Source organism: Vidua macroura, chromosome 7 (assembly GCF_024509145.1).
Source record: "Vidua macroura isolate BioBank_ID:100142 chromosome 7, ASM2450914v1, whole genome shotgun sequence".
NCBI lineage: Eukaryota > Metazoa > Chordata > Aves > Passeriformes > Viduidae > Vidua > Vidua macroura.
The window spans coordinates 3994897-4019185 of NC_071577.1; the positions used below are offsets into that span (position 1 = coordinate 3994897).

General features: G+C 45.1%; 1 protein-coding gene across 10 annotated transcripts in view; it reads left to right on the forward strand.

Annotated features, from left to right (window-relative positions):
* AGAP1 (ArfGAP with GTPase domain, ankyrin repeat and PH domain 1) overlaps positions 1-24289 on the forward strand; it is a 343329-nt gene that overhangs the window by 245468 nt on the left and 73572 nt on the right. For 6 of the 10 annotated variants that reach the window (XM_053981906.1, XM_053981905.1, XM_053981897.1 and 3 more), the window contains 3 exons: positions 11206-11283; positions 20257-20411; positions 22505-22595. In XM_053981906.1, the coding sequence (XP_053837881.1) occupies positions 11206-11283; positions 20257-20411; positions 22505-22595 (324 nt within the window). The remainder of the gene's footprint in view (positions 1-11205; positions 11284-20256; positions 20412-22504; positions 22596-24289) is intronic. The other 4 variants (XM_053981899.1, XM_053981903.1, XM_053981900.1 and 1 more) reach the window with 1 other exon arrangement.

Below are 24289 nucleotides of genomic sequence, written 5' to 3' on the forward strand. Positions count from 1 at the left end.
ACATGGAAAGGCCATACAATTTTGAAGGGATCTCGTAGCAGTGGGAATGTTGCAGAGGACTGGAAAAATCAAAAAAGGATATTATGGTTGTAGTTGGAAAGAGGGAAGGGATCCCGAAGAATCTGTGTGTTATTTAACCTCATACTGACCTAGTGTGAAATCCTGGGAAGGCTGATATGTGATCTGCTCAGAAAGTCATTTCCATTGGCAAAGTACCAGAGCTGTCCAAGTCTCTCACAGGAGATTGTCAGGGGATAAAAAGCTGGGCAATTTTCAATGCCACATTATCACAAGTATCTTTCAAGAGCAAATACACTGAGTTAGACCTGAGATCACAAGAAGCACTTGTGAATGGGGATTTTTTCCTTGCTTCCCATGGTATCAGTCATCTTCATACTCCATCTGCATTTCTCCTGCTACTGGGAGTGCAGCCTGTAGGGTTTTTACCACTCCAGAGATCCTTTAGGCCTTCTGAAGAAAATTCTTGCTGCTCCTTCTTTATCAGGTCCTCTTATCCCCCTGTGTTGAATGTTCTCCTGTGTGCAAACTGAGCTCTTGTCTTTCTGTGGCCAGCCAGAGATTCATCTCCTGAGGCTTTGTGTTCTCTATCCAGGTTTAGATGAAATATTGGGAAGAAATCCTCCCTGGGAGGGTGGGCAGGCCCTGGCACAGGGTGCCCAGAGCAGCTGGGGCTGCCCCTGGATCCCTGGCAGTGTCCAAGGCCAGGCTGGACAGGGCTTGGAGCAGCCTGGGACAGTGGAAGGCGTCCCTGCCATGGCAGGGGGTGGCATGATTTTTATGATTTGTATGATTTTTATGATTTATGATTTTTATAGAAGTGGAAATGATATTTTGAATGAGAACAATGGCAGATTTTGGGTGCAAAGCTGAAAAGTAACCCAAGAGAATAATGCAGACTCCTGGCAGCTCAGCACTCTGAGGGGTTTGCTGCTTTTGAAGGAGTGGCTTGATAAAATAGGTTTGACTTCTACAGGGAGCAGGAAGCTGCTGATACAGCCAGTGAGATAAAGCTGCTGTTGATGTGCTGCTTGTAAATTTTAAACCCCATTCATTTCTCAAGAGGAGGAAATCCTGGCCTATTGTGCCTCAAAAGCAGCCCCATCCCTCTCTCCCAGCAAGGTGGGATTTGCAGTGCACAGAGATATTACACTGCAACAGAACAGCCTTGACAGCTGTGGGTGATGCTGCAGCTCAGCTTTGGCCATCAGGAAAAATCCATGAAGGATCTGGAGCCTTCTGATGAAACCATTGATGCCTCTCTGGTGTTGATGATTTCATCTCTGCGCTGGAGGAGCGGGGCCGATCTCCGGAGCTGCCCCTTCCTGCTTTTATAGGATACTCCTCTTCCCAGCCATGCTCTGCCTGCCCCCACCACCACCAAAAAATAAAATCCACTGGGTGAATTGATTTGGGGCTCAGCCTTGATGCAATGCCAGCATTCAGCCCCTCACACCAGCGTGGCTGCGTTGTCAGCTGGACCTGATTATTTGGATGCTCCAGCAGGAGCTGCCACATCCAAGTTGGAGGTGTGTGGAGATTAACTGGTGTCTGTCCAACCATTTGTCACACAAATAACAGTGCCAGTGGAGTGAAATACTATAAATCATTTTTTTTTCCCAGGATTGAAACCTTTTATCAGTTGTGTCACTTCCATTATTCAGTAAGTGATCAGTAACAGGCGTGTGGTTGAGCTAGGTAGTAGTTAACAACTCAGAGCTGGGGCTTGTGAGAGAGCCTGTGACACCAGCAGCTGATGGAAATTCAGGATTTAATATTTATCTTTAATATTTATCTGAGTTGTTACTCAGGGTTTTGCTGGAAAGGTGAAAGGCAGCACAGCTTTGGCACAAGTCTCTTAATTCATGGCTTGGTCCCTCAGCCATGTGGTGTTTGTGTGGGCCCTGCCTAATGGTCAAAATATCCAAATAGCAAATCCCATCCTCCTCTTCTCAGCTTCATTCCAGAGCTAACCACAGCAGCTCCCCAGGGATTTCCACAGCTTTTGGAAAAAAAGTCACATTACAAAAGTCAAATTACAGGGATGACAACCTTTGTGTAAGAGCAGCCACAACCCTGAGCTGGATGGATTTGTGCAAAGATTTGGGCAGATGCTGGGTAATAGCAAATCACAAACATCCTCAGCTTCATGGATTTTACATTATTTACTGGTATTGTGCAAATTAACATCAAATCTGAGGAGCACCACCCAAGACAGCCATAGGTGATAGCAACTTCCTGTGGGTGACACCCTTGGAAATGCAATCTGTGGAGAGGAGACAAAATGTTGTCTCTGCCCTTGGAAAGAATTTTTCTGTTCCCACTGGATGTCTTGGTGCCTAATTTCTCCCTAAGAAGAGGGCTGGGTTAGGACTCCTTCCCCAGAGAGGTTGAGACCTGTGCAGTAAGCACTGCTTGAGCAGTGAGTTTGGGAAGGTAAACTGGAAGTTTGTAAACTCCTTGTGAGAATCCCATGCTGCTTTGTCCCACTGCTGGGACACTGCTTTGTCCTATTCGAGGTGGCTGTTTAATTGTGCAGGCTCTGAGGAGTTCTAAAATGTAAATTAATAGATTTATCCTAAAATGGTTTGGTTTGGTTTGGTTTGGTTGGAACTTCAAAGCCCATCCTGCTCCACCCCTGCCATGGGCAGGGACACCTTCCACTATCCCAGGGTGCTCCAAGCCCCATCCAACCTGGCCTGGGACACTTCCAGGGATCCAGGGGCAGCCCCAGCTGCTCTGGGCACCCTGTGCCAGGACCCTCACCCTCACAGGGAACAATTCCTCCCCAATATCCCAATTTCCCTCTGGTGGTTTCAAACCATTCCCCCGTGTCCTGTCCTATTTCCTGCTAACACAGCTACAGCTGTGGGTGTTGTGGGTGCACTCCTGGGTAGGAACTTCTGCCAAACTCAGAGTTCCAGTGAACCTCCATGCTCAGCTTGTCCTCCTTGTACCCAACATCTGCAGGTCTGTGTTTTCCAATTTAGCCAAGGCAAGGAACTGGAAGTCTCCTGCTCTGTCACTGCAGGGTGATGTAGAAGCTCAGGCAAAAAGGGAGATGATCAGAAGGTCTTTTCCAGCCTAAATGATCCCCTTGTCTTAGCACGATAATTCAGGTTTATAGAGAAATAATCATCACAGGTGGCTGAGCACTTTGTGGGGAAAGTGAACACAATGAATCTCTCCAAGCAGGATTTTTCCAGTGGGGAATCCCTACTCTCACATGAGAAGTTGCACCACAAGCAGGGTGACACACTGAACAATTTACACCCAGCACTGGCAGGTTGGCTCCTGCTCATTTTCACCAGTGGTGGAAAGTCACAAAGAACTCAGGTTTATGTTAGAAATACACAAATATGGGGTTTGTGTGTTGTTGTGTGCCTCGGTTTTTATTTACCCAGTGTGAACTGCCCTTTTGCACAGTAGGGTGGAGGATTAAAGGTGAGCAAATTGGTAGGTGGTAACAGTAATTCTGATTTCCATTCAGTAGTTTACATTTCAGAGTAAGTCAGAGCTGGAATATCAAAGTGACACTGATGCCTAACCTGGGCATTGGGAAAATCAAATTCTTCATCACTTGTATCTACAGAAATTCTTCAGGATTTTTGGATTCTCCCCCCAAATTCTGCTTCCTCTTCAGCCTTTTTTTCCTGCTGCTTCCAGGTGCACTGAGAGGGCTTTAGTGAAGGTGAATTTTGTGTCACAGAATTGTTCTTGCAGGGAGCTTGGACTGGGGGCCCCTTCCAACCCGAGCCATTCCCTGACAGTGGTGGCTTGGCCAGGAGGCCTCTCAAAGCCCAGGTGGCTTTGATGTCCCATCAAGCAGGGTTTGTTGTCACAAACCCAGGTGCCACAGGTGTAGTGTCCCTGGGTGTCCCCTTTGATCCTGGAGTCCCCCAGGGTGCAGAGCTGGGAGGGGCAGCTCCACCACCGTGTCTGGTTGCCAGTGCCACCCCAGTGCTGGTGTCACCTGAGCTCCCATGATCCTGGTGACAAGCGTGACACTGACCCCAGGATCAAGACAATTGGGTAGAAATGTGAATATCTTTGAAATTCCAGAGGGTCCAATATCTTGCATCAGACAGAACAGGCTGCCCAGGGAAGTGGTGGAGTCACCATCCCTTGGAAGTGCTCAAAAAAAGAATATTTGTGGCACTTTGCTGTTGGGCTTTGTGACATTCAGTCACATGTTGGACTTGATAATCTTGGAGGTCTTTTCCAACCTTTGTGATTCTGTGAAATCTAGCTGTGTAGCCAAAAAAAAAAAAAAAAAAAAAGGAATTTAGTACAAGAAAAAAAGTATGATTGAAATTCATATTTAGGCTTGAGGCTCAGATGTAATGGCACAAACTGCTCTGTTATAAATCAAAAATAAGCCAAGGTGCACTGTACACTCCTGGATACCTCTGGTAATTAATGCCTGGTGATTACATGTTATTCCAGTCACATTTCCAGTTGTAAAAGACATGAGAAAAACAATGGAATGGAGTTAGAAGCTCTGCTTGCCCAGTGCTTCACTCACCTGGAGTAAATTAATAAAGATTCCTTTCAATAAAAATATTAAAATGCATTTAAGACAGATTTTCAATAAGCACATTTGCGGGGGGGGGGGGTGTTTTACACTTGAATTACTAGAGTAGGGTAGCTGGGGTTTACAGAAAACTGTCATGTAGCATTAAAAGTGATAGAAAAAAAAATCAATTATGATCTTGACAAATCCCATTTTGTCAGGGAAATATTTTCGTTTCCTCTGCAGGAAAACCTCTTATGGTCGTTTTGTGGGTTTTTTTTTTTTTTTAGTCCAGATGTGTGCAAAAAAAGCCAGTGACAAACTGATTCCCTCAACTCCATAATAGCTCAGCTGGCCTGGTGAAGTCACCCAAAATTGGAGGAGCTAACCTTGGGAATGGGTGGCTGGAATGCTCCCAGCTTGTTTTGCAGAGCTGGAGCTGGGGGTCTGCTGATCACAGCCAAGCCATTCCAGCCCTGTTACATAGCAGGAGTCAGAGTCATTAAATAATTATACCTTTGATTAGCTGCTTTAACTGTTCATTGCCTTTGAAATATGATAGTATAATTTAGAGCTTTTATTAAAAGACAATTTTTCTAGGTGGTTGAAAAGGAATTTTTTTGTGTGTGTAGAAAAGAGCCATAATTTTCTGCTTCAGATAATGAAAAACTGAGAAAAATGTTTCCAATTACCATTTCCTTTTTGTCAATTGGAATCTTGTATGTTTATAGTGTATTGGAAAGGCACTGAAATCATTTAGTGGGTCCTTTACCTACTGCAGAAGTTTGGATGGAGAAATATTGCAAGGGGAAAAAAAAAAAAAACCAAAAACATTTTTTAGAAATGCTTAATTAAAGTAACTTCTTTTCCCCTGTCACCAGCAGAAGTATGAATGTGTTTTCATTTTTTTCCCCTTCATTTGAAATGTTCAAAGCTGAAGAGAAGCCAAACGTAATTAACTATTAATATGATTTGAAGTATTACTTTTAGAGTGTTGTGTGGGTTTAAAATAGAGCATGGGAAAGGATTTCAGTTGCAGAGGAAAGAGCTGGGATTTTGTACCATACAGTTTGAGTTGTATTTGGGGAAATTTCTGTAACTCAGCACTTTTATTAATTTACTTTACATCAGCTTGTTTTTTCTGAGTGTTCTGGAGTCCAAAAAGGGCATATTCAGGGCTGTTGCCATATGAAATATTTTCTGACTCCCCATTTTTTTTTTTTTGTTGGTATTTTGGGACACATAATAATTATAATCCCTTCTGCGCCAAACAGAAATGTTGGGAAACTTCAGAGTCACGTTCAGGTGTTTAAAGATGGTTCATTGTGGAAAATCTGGTTTAATAAATAGAAAAATAGTGAACATACTTATCATCCCTTGCCATGGCAGGGGCTGGAACCAGATGGTCTTTAAGGTCCCATCCAACCCAAACCATTTTATGAGTCTGTGTTTGGTGTAAGATCCATGCACTTTGTGGCACTTTTTTATTTTAAAATGTGGTGTTGGACAGATCTTGAAATACAATGTATCCAGTTCATTTTACTTAGATATACATATTTACATATAGACCTATATTAGATAGGCCTGGGGTTTGTCTTGGGGTTTTTCTAACCCTTTTTTGAGGAATTTTTGTCATTTCTGCTTTCACATAGGATAAGCCAGTGTCAAGCCCCTTCACAGCCGCAGACATGAATTTGCACAATGTGAGAATGTCCTGAGCTGCCTCTCAATGAAATCATTTCAATCCTCTGACCAGACAGTGGGGTCTTGTTGGACAAGTTGCTAACCCAGAAGAGAGGAAACTTCCCAGCCTGCCCCTGATGTAACCCCACGTGGTGCAGGAAAACTCGAGGAAGAGCAGGGGGAGGGCTGAAGTTTATCCCTAAATACTCAGCTTTGCCTCCCATCTGCCTCTTATTGTGGGAAGCCAGGACATCCCTCTGGCTGCCCTGGCTGGCTCGAGACCCTGGCAGGGGGCTCAGGGACCTTGGCACGAAGTCAAAAACACCTGTGGCTTCGATTTCAGCCCGTGAAAAAAACTGCCAGCTTTGTGTGAAGATTTACAGGTCACAAGAGTTTGAGTTAATGTAACACAGGGTGAAAAAGTAGAATTTTGGGGTTTTTTAAAATGGGGTTCAAGAGGCAAGATGGAGTGTCTTGTCCTTCTCCTTGTCTTCCATCTTTCACTGTGATTGGTTTAGAGTAGAGACACACTGTCTAACATAGGTGATGGGTATTGGGAATTAATCATAAATAAAATACACATGGTTTATAGGATAAAATGTAAACACCATCCTAGAGGGCAGACAGAATGCCATGATCCAACTTGCTAAACAGAGCTCAGCAGGTCAGAGAGAGAATGTTACAGATAAGAGAAAATAAGCAGCCTTGAGAAGCAAAACCAACGCATCTGGACTTCTGCTTTGGCCGTGGGGCTGGGAGGAAAAGACTTTTACAATCCCAGGGTTATCCTGACCACAGAACCCCGAGATGTTATCAAGCCATTCTCCTGGGCAGCTGTTACCTGGAGAAGCTGCCCTGGCCTGTGCTGTGGGAGGAGGATTTTCCTCAGCCTCCTCGCCAGTGTTCAGCTGCTGCACAGCCCGAGCAGAGCAGCACTGCTGGGGTGCCTGGCTGGTTTTATTTCTGGCACTGGGCACTGGAAGATGCTCTGGGAAGCACATGACACGCCAGCCCCCTTCCCCCAGCCTGGGTGCAGAGATCCTATTATTTCTGATAATTGATGCTGAGGGCTGTGGCGTGCCTCATTTAATCAGCACTGCTCAGCACACTCCAGGGATGTAATTCATGTAATTCCACCTCCAACATGGCTGGCCAGGCTCGGACACACAGCCACGGCAGTTTTTAATCAGCTGTCTGAGGACTATTTATCTAATCAGCCAAGAGCTCTGTCACAGCCAGACCAGAGGTGGCATTAGCACATCTGGAATGCCTCGCTGCAGCCCTGGAGGGAGGTGAGCAGGGTTAGACTGTGCATGTGAACACTCTGCCAGGGATGAAAGCGTGTTTCTGCTTATCAAAATGGAAAAAGAACTGAATTGGAGCAGGTTGGAAAGGGTTAACGCGGGGTTTTGTTGACTGTAATATCCTGAGCATCCTTAGAGAACTTCCCAGGTAACAAACAGATGTGTCCTCAGATCACACGTGGGTTTAAACCCTTCCTACAAACCCCTCCTGCTTTTGGAAAGGATGCTACGTGATGATGGTGGTAATAAACATATTTACTGCAGAACCTGACTAATCAAAACGGGGCAGGACAAGCAGCTGCAGTAGCAGAGAATAAATAGCAGCCCCATTAAAGAAGGCAAACACAGAAATTCTGTCTGCTCGCAGCTGTAAAGTTATTGCCTGAGCAAATACAAAGAGAGGTGCTAATTGGGAGTGATTAAGTTTAATTGATTCCCAGTTCCTCCATATCCTAACAAAAGGCTGTCCTGAAGCCTGGTTTCCTCCTTCCTGTACCGACATAGCTCTTCTCACTCTGAGATGTGCAGGTGTAAAAGCTTCCTCTGCGCCAGTGGGGGCAGTTCAGCTGACAGGCAGCGCTCAGAGGCACCAGCAAAGGGACGATCTGTGTCCCCACACCCTGCTGGCTGTCCTGCCACAGCTGCAGCTCCCACCACCACCCCCTGGTCAGGCACAAGGACAGTTTCTCCACTGAAAGGGTGCTCAGGCATCAGAACAGGCTGCCTGGGGCAGTGGTGGAGGAGTCACAAACCCTGGAGTGTTCAAAATGTGGGTAAATGTGGCACTTTGTGGCCACGGAGGTGTTTTAGCAGATGCTGGGCTTGATGTTGATGGGGCAGCCACAGCTTCCCTGGATCCTCAATATCCCAGCACCAATACTGTTTGCCACTTCAGTAAAAGTTAAATTAAATGCTGGGAAGTTGTTAACTTCATTCCAGGTATTTAAGGTTTCAGAAAATTTGTCTGTTTTTTTTTTTTTCCTGGAATCTTTAGTTAGAAACATCTCTTGGTGGCACTTTTGGAAGAAAACACACTTCCAGAAATTACTTCAAAAATCAGTCTGCCCTCAAGATTTTTTTTTTTTTCTTCTTTTGGGGGAGGGGAGTTTTTCTGTTAGATAATTAAGTATTTCTTGCAGCATTTTATCGATAACCAGTTGGGGTTTCTTTGATTAAGCATATATATGATATATACTTAATCAAAGAAACCCCAGCTGGTTTCCAACCCCAGCCTCAATCATATATATATGTGATATAGAAAATAGATTTGAATAATAGATATAGATAGATATAGATTATATGGATGGTATAGATATAGATTATATGGATGATATAGATATAGATATAGATATAGATATAGATATAGATATAGATATAGATATAGATATAGATATAGATATAGATATAGATATAGATATAGATATAGATATCTCTGGAGCTGGCAACAAGAGCTTTTGCTGGGTTTGCTCTGGGGACCAGGAAGTGAAGCCAGAGCAGACAAACTGAATATCCTGGGAAATAATTGAAAGACAAAGCAGGCAGATAATGACCTGCAGGGCCTGTTCCAGCCTGGTTGTGGGTAACAGCAGTGTGTAATTCCAGAAGCAGGCAGGCTAGGATGGCTCTGCTCTCCCTGGCACATCAATCACCCTGCAGAGGTTTTGCTTGGAAGTGTCCAAACCCTTATTGAATCCTTAAAGGCAGGAGAGCACCTGGAGGAAGCAGGCAGGAGCCTAATCGATGCCAAAGGATGCATGTGGATGTATCAGGACCTCAGCATCTCTATGGAAAAAGTCCATTTGTTTAAAGGGAAGGGAAAGGCCTGACACTTAACACATTAAAATGGATTCTTTCATCAATAGGTTAATAGAAAAGCAGGCTGCAGGTTCACTCCTGCACGCAAAACGTGCCATTAACGTGTGAAAAATGGGAAAGGCACTGGCAAAGGGTCTCTGTGCACTGGAGACCATCTTCCCCTTCAGAGGGGTGCCAAACCTCGATTTTGCCTATTTATATGTAAATGTTTCAGAGGAAAAACAAGTTTTCTGCAGGGCAATTGTGCCTCTCTAGTGCAGAGACTTCTTAAACAGGTCTATAAATGAAAGGGTTTTTCCAGCTTGAAGGATGCACCCAATGGAAACAATTTTAGATTTGATGATGTCACTCAGAACACTCAGTCCTCCTTTTCGGTATGGAGCATTAAAGCCTGCAGATGGCTTTATTCAAATCATACCTGGCTTAACAGGCAGGGGGGTTCAGGCAGTGCACTTCCAGCTTTAATTCTTCAGCTGCAAATGGAGCTTTTTGTTAAAGCCTGGAGTGACTTCTTGTCACTGTTCCCTTTCCCTGTGGGCAGCTGGTTGGTCTGAGTTCCGTGGGGCATTACAGAAATTCCCTCGTAAATACTGAAGGAAATTTTTTAAATTATTGTATCCTGGTACTGGCTGTGTTGTGAGGCGTGGATGACGTCCTGAAGAGTGAGGGACATCTGTGGTGGGAGGGAGAAGGGTCTGAGGTCCCTTAGAAGACTTTTGAGTCCAACCATCAACTCACCACTGAACCCTGTCCCACATCCAAATGCCATTTGCACACTTCCAGACATGGGAATTCCAGCAGTTCCCTGTTCTTCCAGTGGCCCTCAGGTGTCCTGGTCTACTCAGATGTTTCATCTGGTTCCTGTGTGAGGAAACCCAGCCTAAGCAAAGTGTTTTCAAGATTCTAAAGAAGGTGAAAATGTGTTCTCCCCTAATGAGCCTGGGAACAGAGTGCTTTTCAGCCAGATTTTCTGCTAATTGTGAAGCAGCAGCTCAGAGGATGTCAAAGTTTGGGTCAATTCTAATAAAACAAGGGTGTTGCTATTCTCTGTAAAGAATAGAGTCTTTTTTTTTCCTCCTTTCCAAATAAACACACTGATTTTGCAGTGGGGGAGGAATTTTGGAGCAGCCTAGGATAGTGAAAAGTATCCCTGCCCATGGCAGAGGGTGGAACAAGATGGGCTTTGAGGCCCCTTCCAACCCAAACCATTCTGGGATTTTATGATTCTGCTCCCTTTGAGCTCAGTGCTACAAAGAACATTTGTTGGGATGAGGATTTGAGGTCATTACATCATCACCTCAGTTTCTAAAGGGGATGATGTAAAAAGGAGGTTTAAGGGTGAACTCTGGGTACCAAGTGATCCCCACAGGTTTTTGGAGGAAAAGGAGCTCTTGTCTGGCTTTGTTTTGCCGTGAAGTAAATCACATTTTCCAGTAGCTGTTTTGTCCAGTCCTGTATCTTCTGCACAAATACTCCCTGCCTTTTTTTCCTTTTTTTTTTTTAATTTTTTAATTTTTTTTTAACTTCTACTGGTCTGTTTTGTCTGTTCCAATAGCAGATCCATTTAATCTTGTCAAATTGTGTCATGTTGTGGTGACTGAAAGAAGAATCACTCTGAATATGAGGTTTTCCACATTGGCCATGGATTGCAGGGGCTGAGTGGTCCTTGTGTGCATTTTCTGTGTGTAGCTCTTCACGTGTGAACAGGCTTGTGCTTGTATTTTACTTCACATGCTTTTTGATGTTTCTTTTCTCCCCTTTTTCATTGAAAAAAAAAATTTTTTTTTTCTTCCTTCCCCTTCTTTTTTTCTTATTTTTATTCTCTTTTTTGTTTTTTTTTTTCTCTCTTCCCCTCCTGCTCTCTGGACGCAGCCAAACGCAAAGCTTGGAAACTAAACCGTGTTGGTAGCCTGCGAAATATTTACAGCAGCAGCAGCACCAACACCGAAGGTAACAAACCCACCCGTCCCAGACAAACACCTCCTCTCTCCCCCCCTTTTTTTAACCCACTTCTCCAGAATTTCGCCCTCCTTGCCCCTCTCCCTTTCCCCCTGGAAATGAGATTTGCCCCAAGCATGCGTGTTTGTTTCCACCCCGTGTTTGCAGAGTCATTCCGCTTGGTCTTTTCATCTTTCTCTTGGTGCCTTTTATTTTGCCATTCATGTTCCTTTCAGCTTACTTAAATTTTGACCTTTCCCTCTAGTCGTGGAGTGGTGATGTTTAAATTACTTCAGGAACCCATTTTCTCCTTTTATTTATTTTTTTTTTAAGAGATACATATATATATTTTCCCTTTCTCCATGTGGGCACTCAATGTAATATTTCCCAAGTTATTACGGTTTTTAAAAGTGTTAGTATCAGGTGTAATGATCTGTAGCCAAATACAATAGTGTGCCATGACATTTAAGTAACAATCTTAATTTGTTTTGTGCAAGCCTTCTCCATAATGCTCTTTGCAGCTCTAATCCAGAGGCGAGACAGTGCCGGGTCATTTGCATGTGCTACTCTTGCTTGTAAATTCTGGATATTGTTGTATTTCTAAAGGTCACCCGGTGCCAAAGTTCACAAATTGACTTACATTGCTTTTTTTTTTTTTCCCCCACCCAAGGCAGCCGTCATGCCTTTTGTATAATAGCACATGGAATTTTATGTATTTATTTCCCCCCCTCCCCTCTCCACCTTCAAACAACACAATTACAAACATTTTTTTTTTTTTTTTAATATATATATTTTTTTATTATTATTACAAATGTCAAAGGTCAGAACGACTCGGAAACCAAGCAAGGAGGAGGGAGGGAAGAAAAAACCCACCACCACCACCTCCAGCAGCATGGAAGAGGGATGGTGTAAGGAATAGGGAATGCAAAATAGGTCACAACTCAGTAATCTCGCTATAAGGGAGGGGGATTTTTTTTTTTTCTCTTCACTTAAGTGCAAACCAAATGGGTCAAGTAATCGCGAGCGCATGCCCTAACACTAATTGACTTATTTTGGAATGATTATAACTGTAATATTTTTCTTAATGTCACTGTTTTCTGGGCTGTTGATTTTAGTGATTGCCAAGCGGTGGCATTAAATCTCTTGTAAATTTTAAATTGCATGCTATTTCTGTAAACAAGTCCCTCTGTTCACATCCTGATCATTAACCTTTGGTGATTTATATCACCGTCCTTTTTTTGCACAATTACAGCCCAGGCTGCTGGCGGGGGCCTGGCTCTCCCTGCCAAAGTGTGCACAGGAAACAAAAGTGGGGTTTTAGTCCAGCTTGTTAATGCAGCTTTTTTTTTTTTTTTTAATTTATTTATAATTCATAATTTTATTTCATTTCTCAGCCTAAATGTAAAATTATTGCCTTTCAGAGCTGCTAAACTGGCTGGTTTGATCCTTTCGTTGTCTTTTCAAATATGAAGTGCAAAATATGAAAAGACAGAGAGTGACTGTCAAATATTCATAAGTCTTGGGATTGTCTTTTTTCCACAAAGACACTTGAATAATTTTCAATTTTCTATTTGTTGTTTATACCTCCCAGCCTCATTTTTCCTGTGATCAGGTATGTTTGTTGCTACAGGTTTAGTGCTTGAGAAGCTTGTGAATTTTTATTTACCTGTTCATAAACTGCAGCAGAGGAACAAATACACAAGAATTCCCTTGTGTTTTACAGATCAAGTTTTTGTAGGGCCTAATTTGAGGAATATTTATCTTACTGATCAAACTAAGTACTGAAGGCACCTTGGTATGGAAACATGGTCCTGCTGGCCATGGCCCAAAAGGTTTTGAGACACAGCATCAAAATGAAATTCTAAAATTGGGCAAATGTACCATTTTTGGATGTTTTATCCCCCCCTCCCCCAAAAGGTGGAGGTTCAATGTTCTTAGCTGTGAGCTGGTACCATGAGCCTTTGTGTGAGAGCTGGAATGGTGAGACATGCAAATGTGGAGTTAATGAGCATTGTAAGTATTAAAAACCACATGTTTAGATAATTATGCCTTCAAAAAAGAGAACGATGATGGGAAATGACAGTCCAGAATAACAAATCTGCTTTGGTCCTTGGCACACGCTTGCTCAGTGGCACTCACACCTATTTACACACACAAAAAAATTTCCCTCAGGTTCAGCCCTGGTTTGAAAAGCTCTCCAATCATTTTTATCTCCCTCCTGGTGTTTTTAGGTGTTCTGGGTGTGCTGCCAGGTGGGCAGATCTCAGCTGGAGCTGGGAGAAAGTGCTGCCCAGGTGCTGCAGTTGTGCTCTGGGTAGGTGATGGTGATGCCTTTTGGGCTGCCTGAAAACAGAGGCCAGACAAAATTAAGGGAATAAAAGCAGTTAAAATTATTGAAGGGCCTTCAGGTACATTTCAGGCAGGCAAAGCCCCCCAGGGGCTCCACCCAAAAAATGGACAATGGGTCACAGGTTTCACACTTTTATAAATGTGGTCCATTTGCATATTAGGGGTGAATCTTCCAATTCCAGCTTCAGCTAATGAAGTCATTCCAGTTTGTTCCCCCCAGCTCACTTTTGTTTCCATCTCTGGGGGCCTGAGGCAGTGAGGTGTCCTTGATTGCCAGGCCTGGAGAGGAATTGTCTGCCCAAAATGAGAAAGCAGCAGCTCACACTGTGTGTGGAGTTTGGAGTTACACACTAAAGAACTGCAGCGTTGCAAATAGATAATACAAAAGTTAAATCCTAAGGCCTCAGTGGTCCCCAGCGTGGGGGGACTCTGTGCTTGAGCTTCCCCATCAGAGGGGCTGCTCTCTCCTGGCTGTTTCACAGCAAAAATGAGGTTTTGGGTGGGATTTTCACCAGGTGTGGGATCCCAGCTGAAGGACTCAACCTTCTGAGGTCGTTACAGAATCACTGAGGTTGGAAAAGCCCTCCCAGCCCATCGAGCCCAAGCTGTGCCTGATGCCCACCTTGTCCCCAGCCCAGAGCACTGAGTGCCACCTCCAGGCCTTCCTTGGACACCTCCAGGGATGGGGACTGCACTCCAATTCCTGAGCACCCTTTCCATGGAGAAATTCCCTGAGCATGCCCTGGCCCAGCCTGAGGCTGTTCCCTCTCCTCCTGTCCCTGTTCCCTGGGAGCAGAGCCCAACCCCTGCCTTGCCCCAAAATTGCAGAGTCACCTCCTTCATCAGATCTGCCTCATTACAAGAAATCTTACTTGCATTTGTTTTGGAGTTTGCCTAAACTCTTTAGTTGTCAGATTTTGGGTGGTTTTCCATAGGAAAGGTCCCACGTGCTCCCTGTTGCAGACAGCCAGGCTTGAAGCAACCCTTTGGTTCTTTAGGGGGAAAAATAGGTAGTAGCAGTGAGTTTTGCTTAAAACAAAGCCCACTCTGGTCTTAAAGGTACCTTGTACCTGTTATCATGGCAGTATTATTAAAATACAGAATAATTTCTCCTATACCAACAGATTTCAGGCCAGGTTGGACAGGGTTTGGAGCAACCTGGGATAGTGGAAGGTGTCCCGTGGCAGGGGGTGGAACTGGATGAGCTTTATGGTTCCTTCCAGCCCAAACCATTCTGGGATTCTGTGATTTTGCAGCACAGGAGGAAGGATTATCTCAAAGGAATTAAAAACCTGTACTCTGCATGCATAAAGATATTAAATCCTGATTTTTCCCCTCCTCACCGTTGCATGTGTGATTTTGGTTGGATTTGCTGGGCACTGAGGGAGAACTTTTTTGTTTGGATACTCATGAAGTCCCAAGCTACCTTTGGTTCCAAAGTGATGCTGTGGTGCTGTGCCCGTGCAGGAAGTTACATCCTGCCTGTCTAAACTGAATTTTTAAAAATTTTTCAACTTGAGTTGTCTTGGCTCCCAAATAAAACATCGAGCCCATGAGGCAGAGGGCTCCAGTGCTTTCAGCCTTTCGCCACCACTCAGAGAAATGTGATCTAAAACAGAATAAAACTCTTCCAGTGGAACACAACCTTTACCAAGAGCTGTGGGCAAGTGACAGCCGAGCTCCGCTGTCCTGATGGGGTTGATTTTCAAAACTAATTAGATTTAGACACTGGGTTTGGAAAGGGGAGAGAAGTATTAGCATAGCCATGCCCAGTGGGACATGGCACAAATATTTCCTTAATTGAGGCTGCTAATAAACATACTTACCATCCAAGTGAGGGGGGTAATTCTCACCGAGTGGCAAAGGTAACGCGACCTAACACACATGGGACGTAAATAACACAGTTGTTGTAAACAAATTGGGGTTGTAAACAACTCCTGTTGCTTCCCAGGGCACCCCAGCAGCTCTTCCCTCTCCTCCTTTTGAAAGGATGAAGGGTTATGGTGCTTGAGCAGAAGAGATTTTCAGGAGAGGGAGGAGGAGGCGATGGAAAAGGAGCTTAAATAGGTCTGGGTGTTACTTGAGGCAGGCTTGGCTGGGATTCAGGCTGTAACCTCAGCTCTTGAAGGTGCTTCAGGAGCATTTGAAACACGCCCTCAAGGAGGTTTTGGTGCTGCTCTTGACTTCTTCTTCCCGGGAAGTGTTTGCTGTATGAGTGGCACCACCCTCCAGATGTGCATGAGGAGTTACTGTTAATTAGCAGCAGCACCAGCATCCTCTGATATCAGACAGCTGTGTTGGGCAGAGATACAAATACACAGCCTGCTTGGCCTGGAAGCCAGAAAATCCACTCTTATTCTGGCAAAATATTCATAAATGCCTCTTAGAAATACCTTCATATTTATCTGTTTAAAAGCCAGCTTTCAGGATGGGTGTGATTTCTGCACAGCAGAAAGGAGCCCTTGCCTCCTGTTGACTTGCCTTGCTGAAAGGTTGGACCAGGTGATCCTTGAGGTCCCTCCCAAGCTGATCTTCCAGGACTTTGTGACTTGGAATTGTGCCCATTCCTGGTGCAAGGTGTCAGTGGCTATTTGTGCAGTTCTTAATATTGAGAGTAAAATAGGAGGGGAGTGTAAATGGAGACCAGGCTGATTTGTGCACGTTATTTAGAACCACTCCTGAGAGATAGCAGGAGGTGTGAGTGCTTCTGGACATGTGTTTTCCCTACATTCCATAGACTTAAAATGGAGTTCTCTGGAACAAGTTATGGACTAATTGTATCCTGTGGTAATTTTCAGTGTGGTTTTCTAAAATCTCAGTCCCACATCACAAACACACGGGTAGGGGAAGGCAGGGAGGCCATGCCCTGGACGTTTGTTTTTTCTTCCACAATCCATTGCTCCTAAGAAATTTTATCTCTTTGTTTTCCAGAAGTGGGTGGGCTGTGGCAGTGTCTGGTTTTTGGCAGAGCAAAATAAATGTGAACTTGGGTTAAATGCAGTTGACTGTGGAAAGATGATGGTGAGAAGTGTCCCTGGAATCCCAGAATGATTTGTGTTGGAAGGGACCTTGAAGTCCATCCCATTCCACCCCTGCCATGGAACCTTCCACTATCCCAGGTTGCTCCAAGCCTCATCCAACCTGGCCTGGAACATTTCCAAGGATGGGGCAACCACAGCTGGGCACCCTAAAATTCACTGATTCCATGCCTGCTTCCACTAAAAGAAAAAACCTCTTGTGCTTTTCCTTCCATATCATCGCAATCTCACAGTTTTGGCTCACTTCCCATCCCAGCCACCCTTCCCTCTTCAAAAAAAAAAAAAAAAAGGCAAACAAACAACAACAGCATTTTAGACATCTCCTGTTGATAATAACTTCCAAATGGAAGTCAGTGGCAGCTGGTTCTTCACACTTTAACCCTTCCTCTGCTGCCCTTCCAGGAAATAATTGATGACTGATTGGCCCATTAACCTTTTTTTCTTTAAAAAAAAAAAAAAAAAGTTTGACAGCCTGGACTTGTGTAATGAGGAGGGATTCCTGGTGAAATCAGGCTGATGGCTGAGTTGCTTGCCCCGGAGGATGCAAAATTAGCCCCGTGGGGCCTCGTCTGCATAGAAACTGGACACAATTAGTGTAATATCCGGTGTTATTAATGTAGTTTGGAGTAATTGGGCAGGTTGATTTCGACAGGTTGATGGTGCTAAAATACTATTACAGTGGACCTTTCCATGAATAACTGTTAAACATGGAAAACTGTTTAATAAAATTTTGTGATTGGGCTCACAGGGATTTAAATAGCACAAGCTATAATTTGGCTGAAGAGTAAAAGTGAACAACTTCATCCTCCTGTCTGGATTTTCCTGTTCCTGTGTGCTGTGCTTTAGGACATACAGGAACAGGTTTGTTCCTTGTTTTCTGAAGGAATTGCCCTGGGGGTGACAGGGAGCAGGCACTGCTGCTTTGTTTCACAGTTGAGCTTGGGGTGGGAAAAAAAAATATTGGTGTGTTTAAGCAGAAAAAATGAGGGAAGAGGCCTTCAACCAGCACAGCTTTTTTGGGGAGTAAATCTGAAGCTTCAGTGGATATAGAATCATGGAATTATTAAGGTTAGAAAAGACCTACAAGATCATCAAGTGCAGCACTTAGTCCAGCACTGCGACATTCACCACTAATCCATGTCCCCAGGTGTCACATTTACAAATCTTTTAAAGCCCTCCAGGGATGGTGACTCCAAACCTCCCTGGGCAGCCCCTTCCATGGCCTGAGCACCCTTTCCATGGAGAAATTCCTGCTGCTGCCCACCCTGAGCCTGCCCTGGCCCAGCCTGAGGCCGTTCCCTCTCCTCCTGTCCCTGTTCCCTGGAGCAGAGCCCGACCCCCCGGCTGTCCCCTCCTGTCAGGAGCTGTGCAGAGCCACAAGGTCCCCCCTGAGCCTCCTTTTCTCCAGGCTGAGCCCCTTCCCAGCTCCCTCAGCCTCTCCTGGGGCTCCAGCCCCTTCCCCAGCTCCGTTTTCTTCTCTGGACCTCAAAATGTCCTTCCAGCCTCACCTAAAAATGTGCTGCAGCTCTCCTGGGCTTATTTCTCCTGAGCAAACCAGCTCCATGTGTGTGTGATCAGCATTATTAAAGAGGAGATCAGAGGAGTCAGTGGTGCTGCAGAGACCTTAACTGTGTTGTCCTACAGGAGATACAGTGCACAGGACTGAATGTAACTTCATTTATTGTGGAGTAGTTCCTCTTAGATCTTCCTCATGAAACCCTGAATGCTCTGCTTGATAAACGAGGCTTTGGCCATGATTTATTCACGGCCCTTTGGGTAATGTTTCTCCCTGTGTGTTTGGAACACCGTGTTGCTAACGTGGAACACTTGCAGCTGTGCATCATTCATCTTTGACCCAGGTGAATGACATGGAGCTGTGCCAGAGGGGTTTAAGTTGGAGATCAGGGAAAGGCTCTTCCCCCAGAGGGTGCTGGGCACTGCCCAGGCTCCCCAGGGAATGGGCACGGCCCCAAGGCTGCCAGAGCACCAGGAGGGTTTGGACAGTGCTCCCAGGGATGCCCAGGGTGGGATTGTTGTGTGTCTGTGCAAGGCCAGGGGCTGGACTTCGATCCTTCTGGGTCCCTTCCAACTCTGGACATTCCATGATTTCTTTTCTCACTTACCCCATGCACTGATTTCCAGTAAAACTGCTGCTTCAGGTACCTTCCTGCACCTGAAAATGACACTCAGCTCTGTGTTTATCCCCACCTCAAGCTGCCAAGTCACCTCCTGCTGCTTTTGAGGCATCCTTACAGCAGTGCAGGCACTGGCCTTGCTGACATGGAGCTTATCCAAGAAAACCCCTTGTCCCAAAGCTTGGGAACACAGCTGCCAGCGGGCAGCAGTGCTGTCCTTAAATCTGGTGCTGGATTTGTCCCTGATCTTTGCATGTTTATGGATGATGAGGGAACACAGTAGTGTCATGGCTCTGAATATATAATAAGTCATTATAGGACAAAATGTTCTTGCTGAAGCTCGTTATGGCTGATGTTCACCAGAATTTTGTGCTCTATTATTCTTTTCCTTTCATGCTTCGTGCCAGCCCGTCCCAATTGCATTTACTCTGTTTCAGCTTCCTTGATTTTTTTAATTTGGCATTGGTTTCCCATGTGTAGGTGGGGTGTGTGTCCATTTATTTCAGTTCTGCTGGTATTTCCATGTGCTGCTCCTCTGGCCTGAATATTTGTCCTTCTCCTCCAGTAGCCCTAAGGATATTTCACTGACCCTCTCTCCTGGCTTCTCAGATCATTTTCTCATCTCCCATGTCGGACGTGGATGTTGAATAGGTTGAACTGATTTTAATCCTTTATTATAGCCCAGTAATTATTATTATTATCCCAGTATTTATGCTGTAGAGGAGAAAATGTCCACATCTGCTTTAATATATCTGTGCTTGTAAAAACTGCTTGAAACAGGAGGGTAAATTGTTACATTTTCTGTATTGTCAGCTCTTTGTGGTCCATTCATCTTTTATTTTGTGGCACCCTTTGATTTTTACATTATGCAGCTTTTAGCACCTGAGTTTTAAATCTAAGTGATGCTTGTTGGCCACTTTATGTTTGATTAAGGTACAGACTCGATTCCAAGCTCACAGACACAGGGACTGAGTATTTACTCAAACCAGTGCTTCATCTGCATAGCATTTGGAGAGAAAAAACAGAGGATCCTGGTTCTTTCCTGGTGCACTGTGCAGGGCAGGATCCAGCCTCAAACCCCGTGTCCAGACCTGCAGTTACAGGATGTGCACAATTCCAGAATTGTTCGGATTGGAAGGGACCTTCAAGATGATCCAGTGCCACCCCCTACCGTGTCCAGGGACATCTTCCACTAGCCCAGGGTGCTCCAAGCCCTGTCCAGCCTGGCCTTGGACACTGCCAGGGATCCAGGGACAGCCACAGCTGCTCTGGACACCCTGTGCCAGGGCCTGCCCACCCTCCCAGGGAAGAATTTCTCCCCAGTATCTCATCTAAATCTACCCTCCTTCAGCTTAAAGCCATTGTGTAACAGAAGTTCTTACCAACCAAGGTCGTTTCAGCTGCTGTTTGCTACCCTTAACTTAATCTTTTCTTCCTATTGCATTTATTTTTTTTTTCCCCAGAACAAGAAGAAAACTTTGAATTTATCATCGTTTCTCTCACGGGCCAGACTTGGCACTTTGAAGCAACCACCTACGAAGAGAGGGACGCGTGGGTCCAAGCCATAGAGAGCCAGATCCTGGCCAGTTTACAGTCCTGTGAGAGCAGCAAGAACAAGGTATGGGACACAGAGTAACGCTGGCAAGAAGCCATGGGCCAGGTGATCATTAGGATGACAGCAAATTCTGAATTTTAAGCCCTTACTCCTCGAGATGTGTGTGTTACCCCCACAGCTGAGCGGGGTTGGAGCTTTCTGGGGGAAGAACATGGCCTGGGAGGAGCAGCTTTCCCCCTTGGAATGCTTTCCTTTGATGACAGAAGGAATTTGCTCACCTTTCCTGTCAAAACAAATGTTTAAAATCTGAGATGTCTTCAGCCAATGCTCATTTTGGGAGAACTTCTGTGTCTTGAGTGCAGATGTCTGTAAACACTTGACAGGAGACAGCAAGGTGCTGAGTGGTGACTGAGGGAGAGAAATGGCCAATAATTGTCCAGAACTGTAGATCCTTTCATATTACCCACCTAACAGTTGTCTTTCATGATTTTATACTGCAAGGAGGACACTCATATTTTTAAGTGAATGCCTGCCTTCATTGCCCTGGTGTGCCAGACCCGATCAAACACCAGTAATTCCCATCATCATAACACAATTTACCTCTTATTTTGTGTTTAAAAATGGTTTTTTTCCAACATACATTCCTGAGATGGAGGAAAAGCACAGCTTACATGTTTCTTGCTTTGCATGGGTTCACACATTCTGAAACGTGTGTGTTATCAGGGCACAGAAGGGGAAGTTTGTACATTAACACCTACATAAAAAGGATAAAAAGTGGCTGGACAATGGCTCAGAGTGGTTTTTCTCTCTGGGCTCCCAAAGCATGTCAGCAGAACTGACAGCAGAACTGGCTGGAACAGCAAAGGGCAGTTGGCTGGGCAGGTTTAACAGGTCTCCACGTGGATATCCACAAGTCCTACTTAAATCACACCTCGGGGAGCCCTCAAGGCAGTTTAGTTGGTGTCTCGGTTTGAAAAGACAGGGGTCTGCTAAGGAAGGCAGCAGCCTCTCTTGAAATGGAGAATGTAAACCTCCCTCCCTCCAAATTATTATAAATTTGAAATTAAAAGGCTCTCAGGGAATGATGTGGCAGCAGGAATAACAGCTCTTTACTAGGGGGGGAAAAATTTTTAAAAATGCAGTAATACAAAACAACAGTGACACAGTGAGAATAGGAGCTGACACCCTGTGGGTCAGGGTGGTGGCAGCAGTCCCATTCCATGGTGGCTCAGCCCTCCTGCACTGCCAGCTGTGCTTCTGCTGGAGCAGAAATCCTGTAGAAGGGTGTAGTCTTCCTCTGAAGGTTCAGTGGTGGTGTAGATGGGCCTGGTCTTCCTCTGGGAATGCAGTGGGGCAGAAAGCTGCTCCTCTGGGAATGCAGTGGGCAAAGGCTGCTGTGGTGTCCCAATTCTCAGATCATATCCAGGTAGGAATGCCTGGCTCCTCCCCCTGGGCAGAACAGCTCCCCATGGGATGATGGAATTTTCTCAGCCATGCAGGGACACTCACTGGCCCATGAACAGAAGATATTTCTTGGAGGGAGGATTGGTTGTGGAAGAGATAAAGAAAAAACTGCCCAATTTAATTAGAAGATAACTGCCCCAGGTCTAAGGGATCTAGAATAGAATACACACCCCCAGCCACAGCTTGCATTTCCAGCCTAAGACAGTTGGGTAGAGCTGAGCTGCCTCTCAGAGGTCATGGGCAGGTCATCATGAGCAGAAGTTAGAGGGGAGCCACTGGGTGAAATCTGACCTTTGGATGATGAAAAAGTTCCAGCCGCTTCTGCAAACCGTCCCTTAGTCTTCATTAGCACAAGCACACACATCAATAAAAGAAATTGATCTTGTGAAATAATATTCTTCTCTCATTTATCTCAAGAAGCAAACCTGCACTGTGGCTGCTGCTCTTGGGAAGAGCAGGGTTCGTTCTCAAGCTCGATTTCCCTCTGTTAGAATCCAGGCTGGAGACCCCAAAAGTCTGGGAGATGCCAAAGGATCACTGTTCCTTGAGAGGCAGATCAAGACTTGAGGTTCCTTGCCCGTATTCATTCAGCCTTGGTCTGAGCTGTGGGGTTTGCTGCTCGCTCAGCTGACAGTGGTGTCATTGGGTTTTTTGGGTTCTTGCTGCTCACTGGTGTTTCTGGCTCCCCGCAGTCGCGCCTGACGAGTCAGAACGAGGCCATGGCGCTGCAGTCCATCAGGAACATCCGAGGCAATTCCCACTGCGTGGACTGCGAGGCACAGAGTGAGTACAGCCCCCTGAGTGCAGCTCTGAGCCCTTCTCCTTGGCCAGGCCCTGGGGAACACCCAGCCCTGGCCTCCCTGCTGGGACATCCCCTCTGTTGTTTGCACATCTCTGCTCCGTGAAGGACTTTGCTCGACCAGACTCGTTTGTTCTTAATTTATGCTCAATATCTGACACATCAAGTGCATCCTGATTTTTTCCCCTCGTTGTTTCATGTTGGATGTCAGCATTTCTGTACTTCCCTTCAAAGAAAAGGCAAAAAGTTTGCTGTTTGACATCAGTCCCTTCCATTTCCCTCCTGTTTTGCGTGGTGAGAGCACACGTGCCGTGGTAATATTTTCCAAGAGGTAGAGCTTGAGTGCTGGTTTTTTGGTTCAGTTTTTTAGGCTTGCTTGTCAGAAGAAACCAAAGTCATTGCTCATTATGTCTGGATACTAGAAAACTGATTTTGGATTATTTTTTTTTATTCCCCTTTGTGTTTCTTTCCCCCTTTTTTTTTTTTTTTTAGTTTTTGAAACATATGCTTAGTGTTCAGAAGAGTGTTCTCGGGAATACTTTGAGCTGTGCTTCACCTCACTAACCCCGACTGAGGCCATTATTCTGGTGCTCTTTAGTTCCAGGGGTTTGCAACAAAGCCACAGAAAGGAAGTTCTCTTACTCTAAAGCAATTAGTTGGAGGAGCTAAAGGACTGAGAACTTGTGCATTTTTATTTCTTTGATATTTGGAAGTCAGAACTTTCCTTGTCATTTTTACACATGCTTAAAATGGAAAAATATTCACTTACTTTTCTTCAGGTGTGATTTTTATTTTTAAAGATTGGCTGCTTGGGATTTTGACTCATGGTCTAAGCCATTCTGACACCCCAGTGTAAAAAGAGCATTTGTACACAAGTGCAGGTGCTTTTGCACCAATAATTTGGTCTCTGCTTTGACTCTAAGTGATCCAGCATGTGCTAAACCAGGGAAAAGCTAGGTTTGAGTGGTCTTTTAGCACCTGGAGCCCAAAGCAAGTCTTATTTATTAGTGTGCTTCCATAGTGACCTGGCAGTCATTGAGATTTCCCCCAAAGCTTTGATGCAGCTCAGGAGGAAGGCAGGAAGGGTGGAGTGCTGTGGATGAGGAGGAGGGGGTCTGGGAGTGACCTACATGGATATGGAGCTCATTTGAGGTGCTCATTTGAGGTACTCACTGCTGCCTCTGAGCAGCCCATGGTGGCAGTGGTGCCAAGTCCTGCTCCACTGTGGGTGGCATTTCCTAGCCTTGCTAACTAGATATTTATTTATAAAATGTACAATTATATTCTATTTTATATATATATATATTTATGGGAGGTTATATTCTATATCTATAAGATGCAATCCCTCCAGTGCAGACAACTTCCACAAGATCCTTCTGATCCACCTCAGCCCTACCCAGACTCCACACTGTCCCCAAGGCTTGTGTTTCTGTCCCCAGCCATGCACATATCCCAGGATTTATGCAGCCAGGATGGATGCTTCATCAAGAAAACGCTTGTGCAAGAAGGCAGTGCTCTGATTTTTTATCTTTTCTTGGGTTTTTTTCCCCCCAAACCGATCTGGTTTTCAGCCAGATTGCTCATGGGTCAAGCTGGCCCCCGTGCCTGGTGCCAGCAGCGGGGACGTGCCAGGAGCTCGTTGCTGGGAGAGGGCAGAGTGGGGCAGCCCATTTTGGCA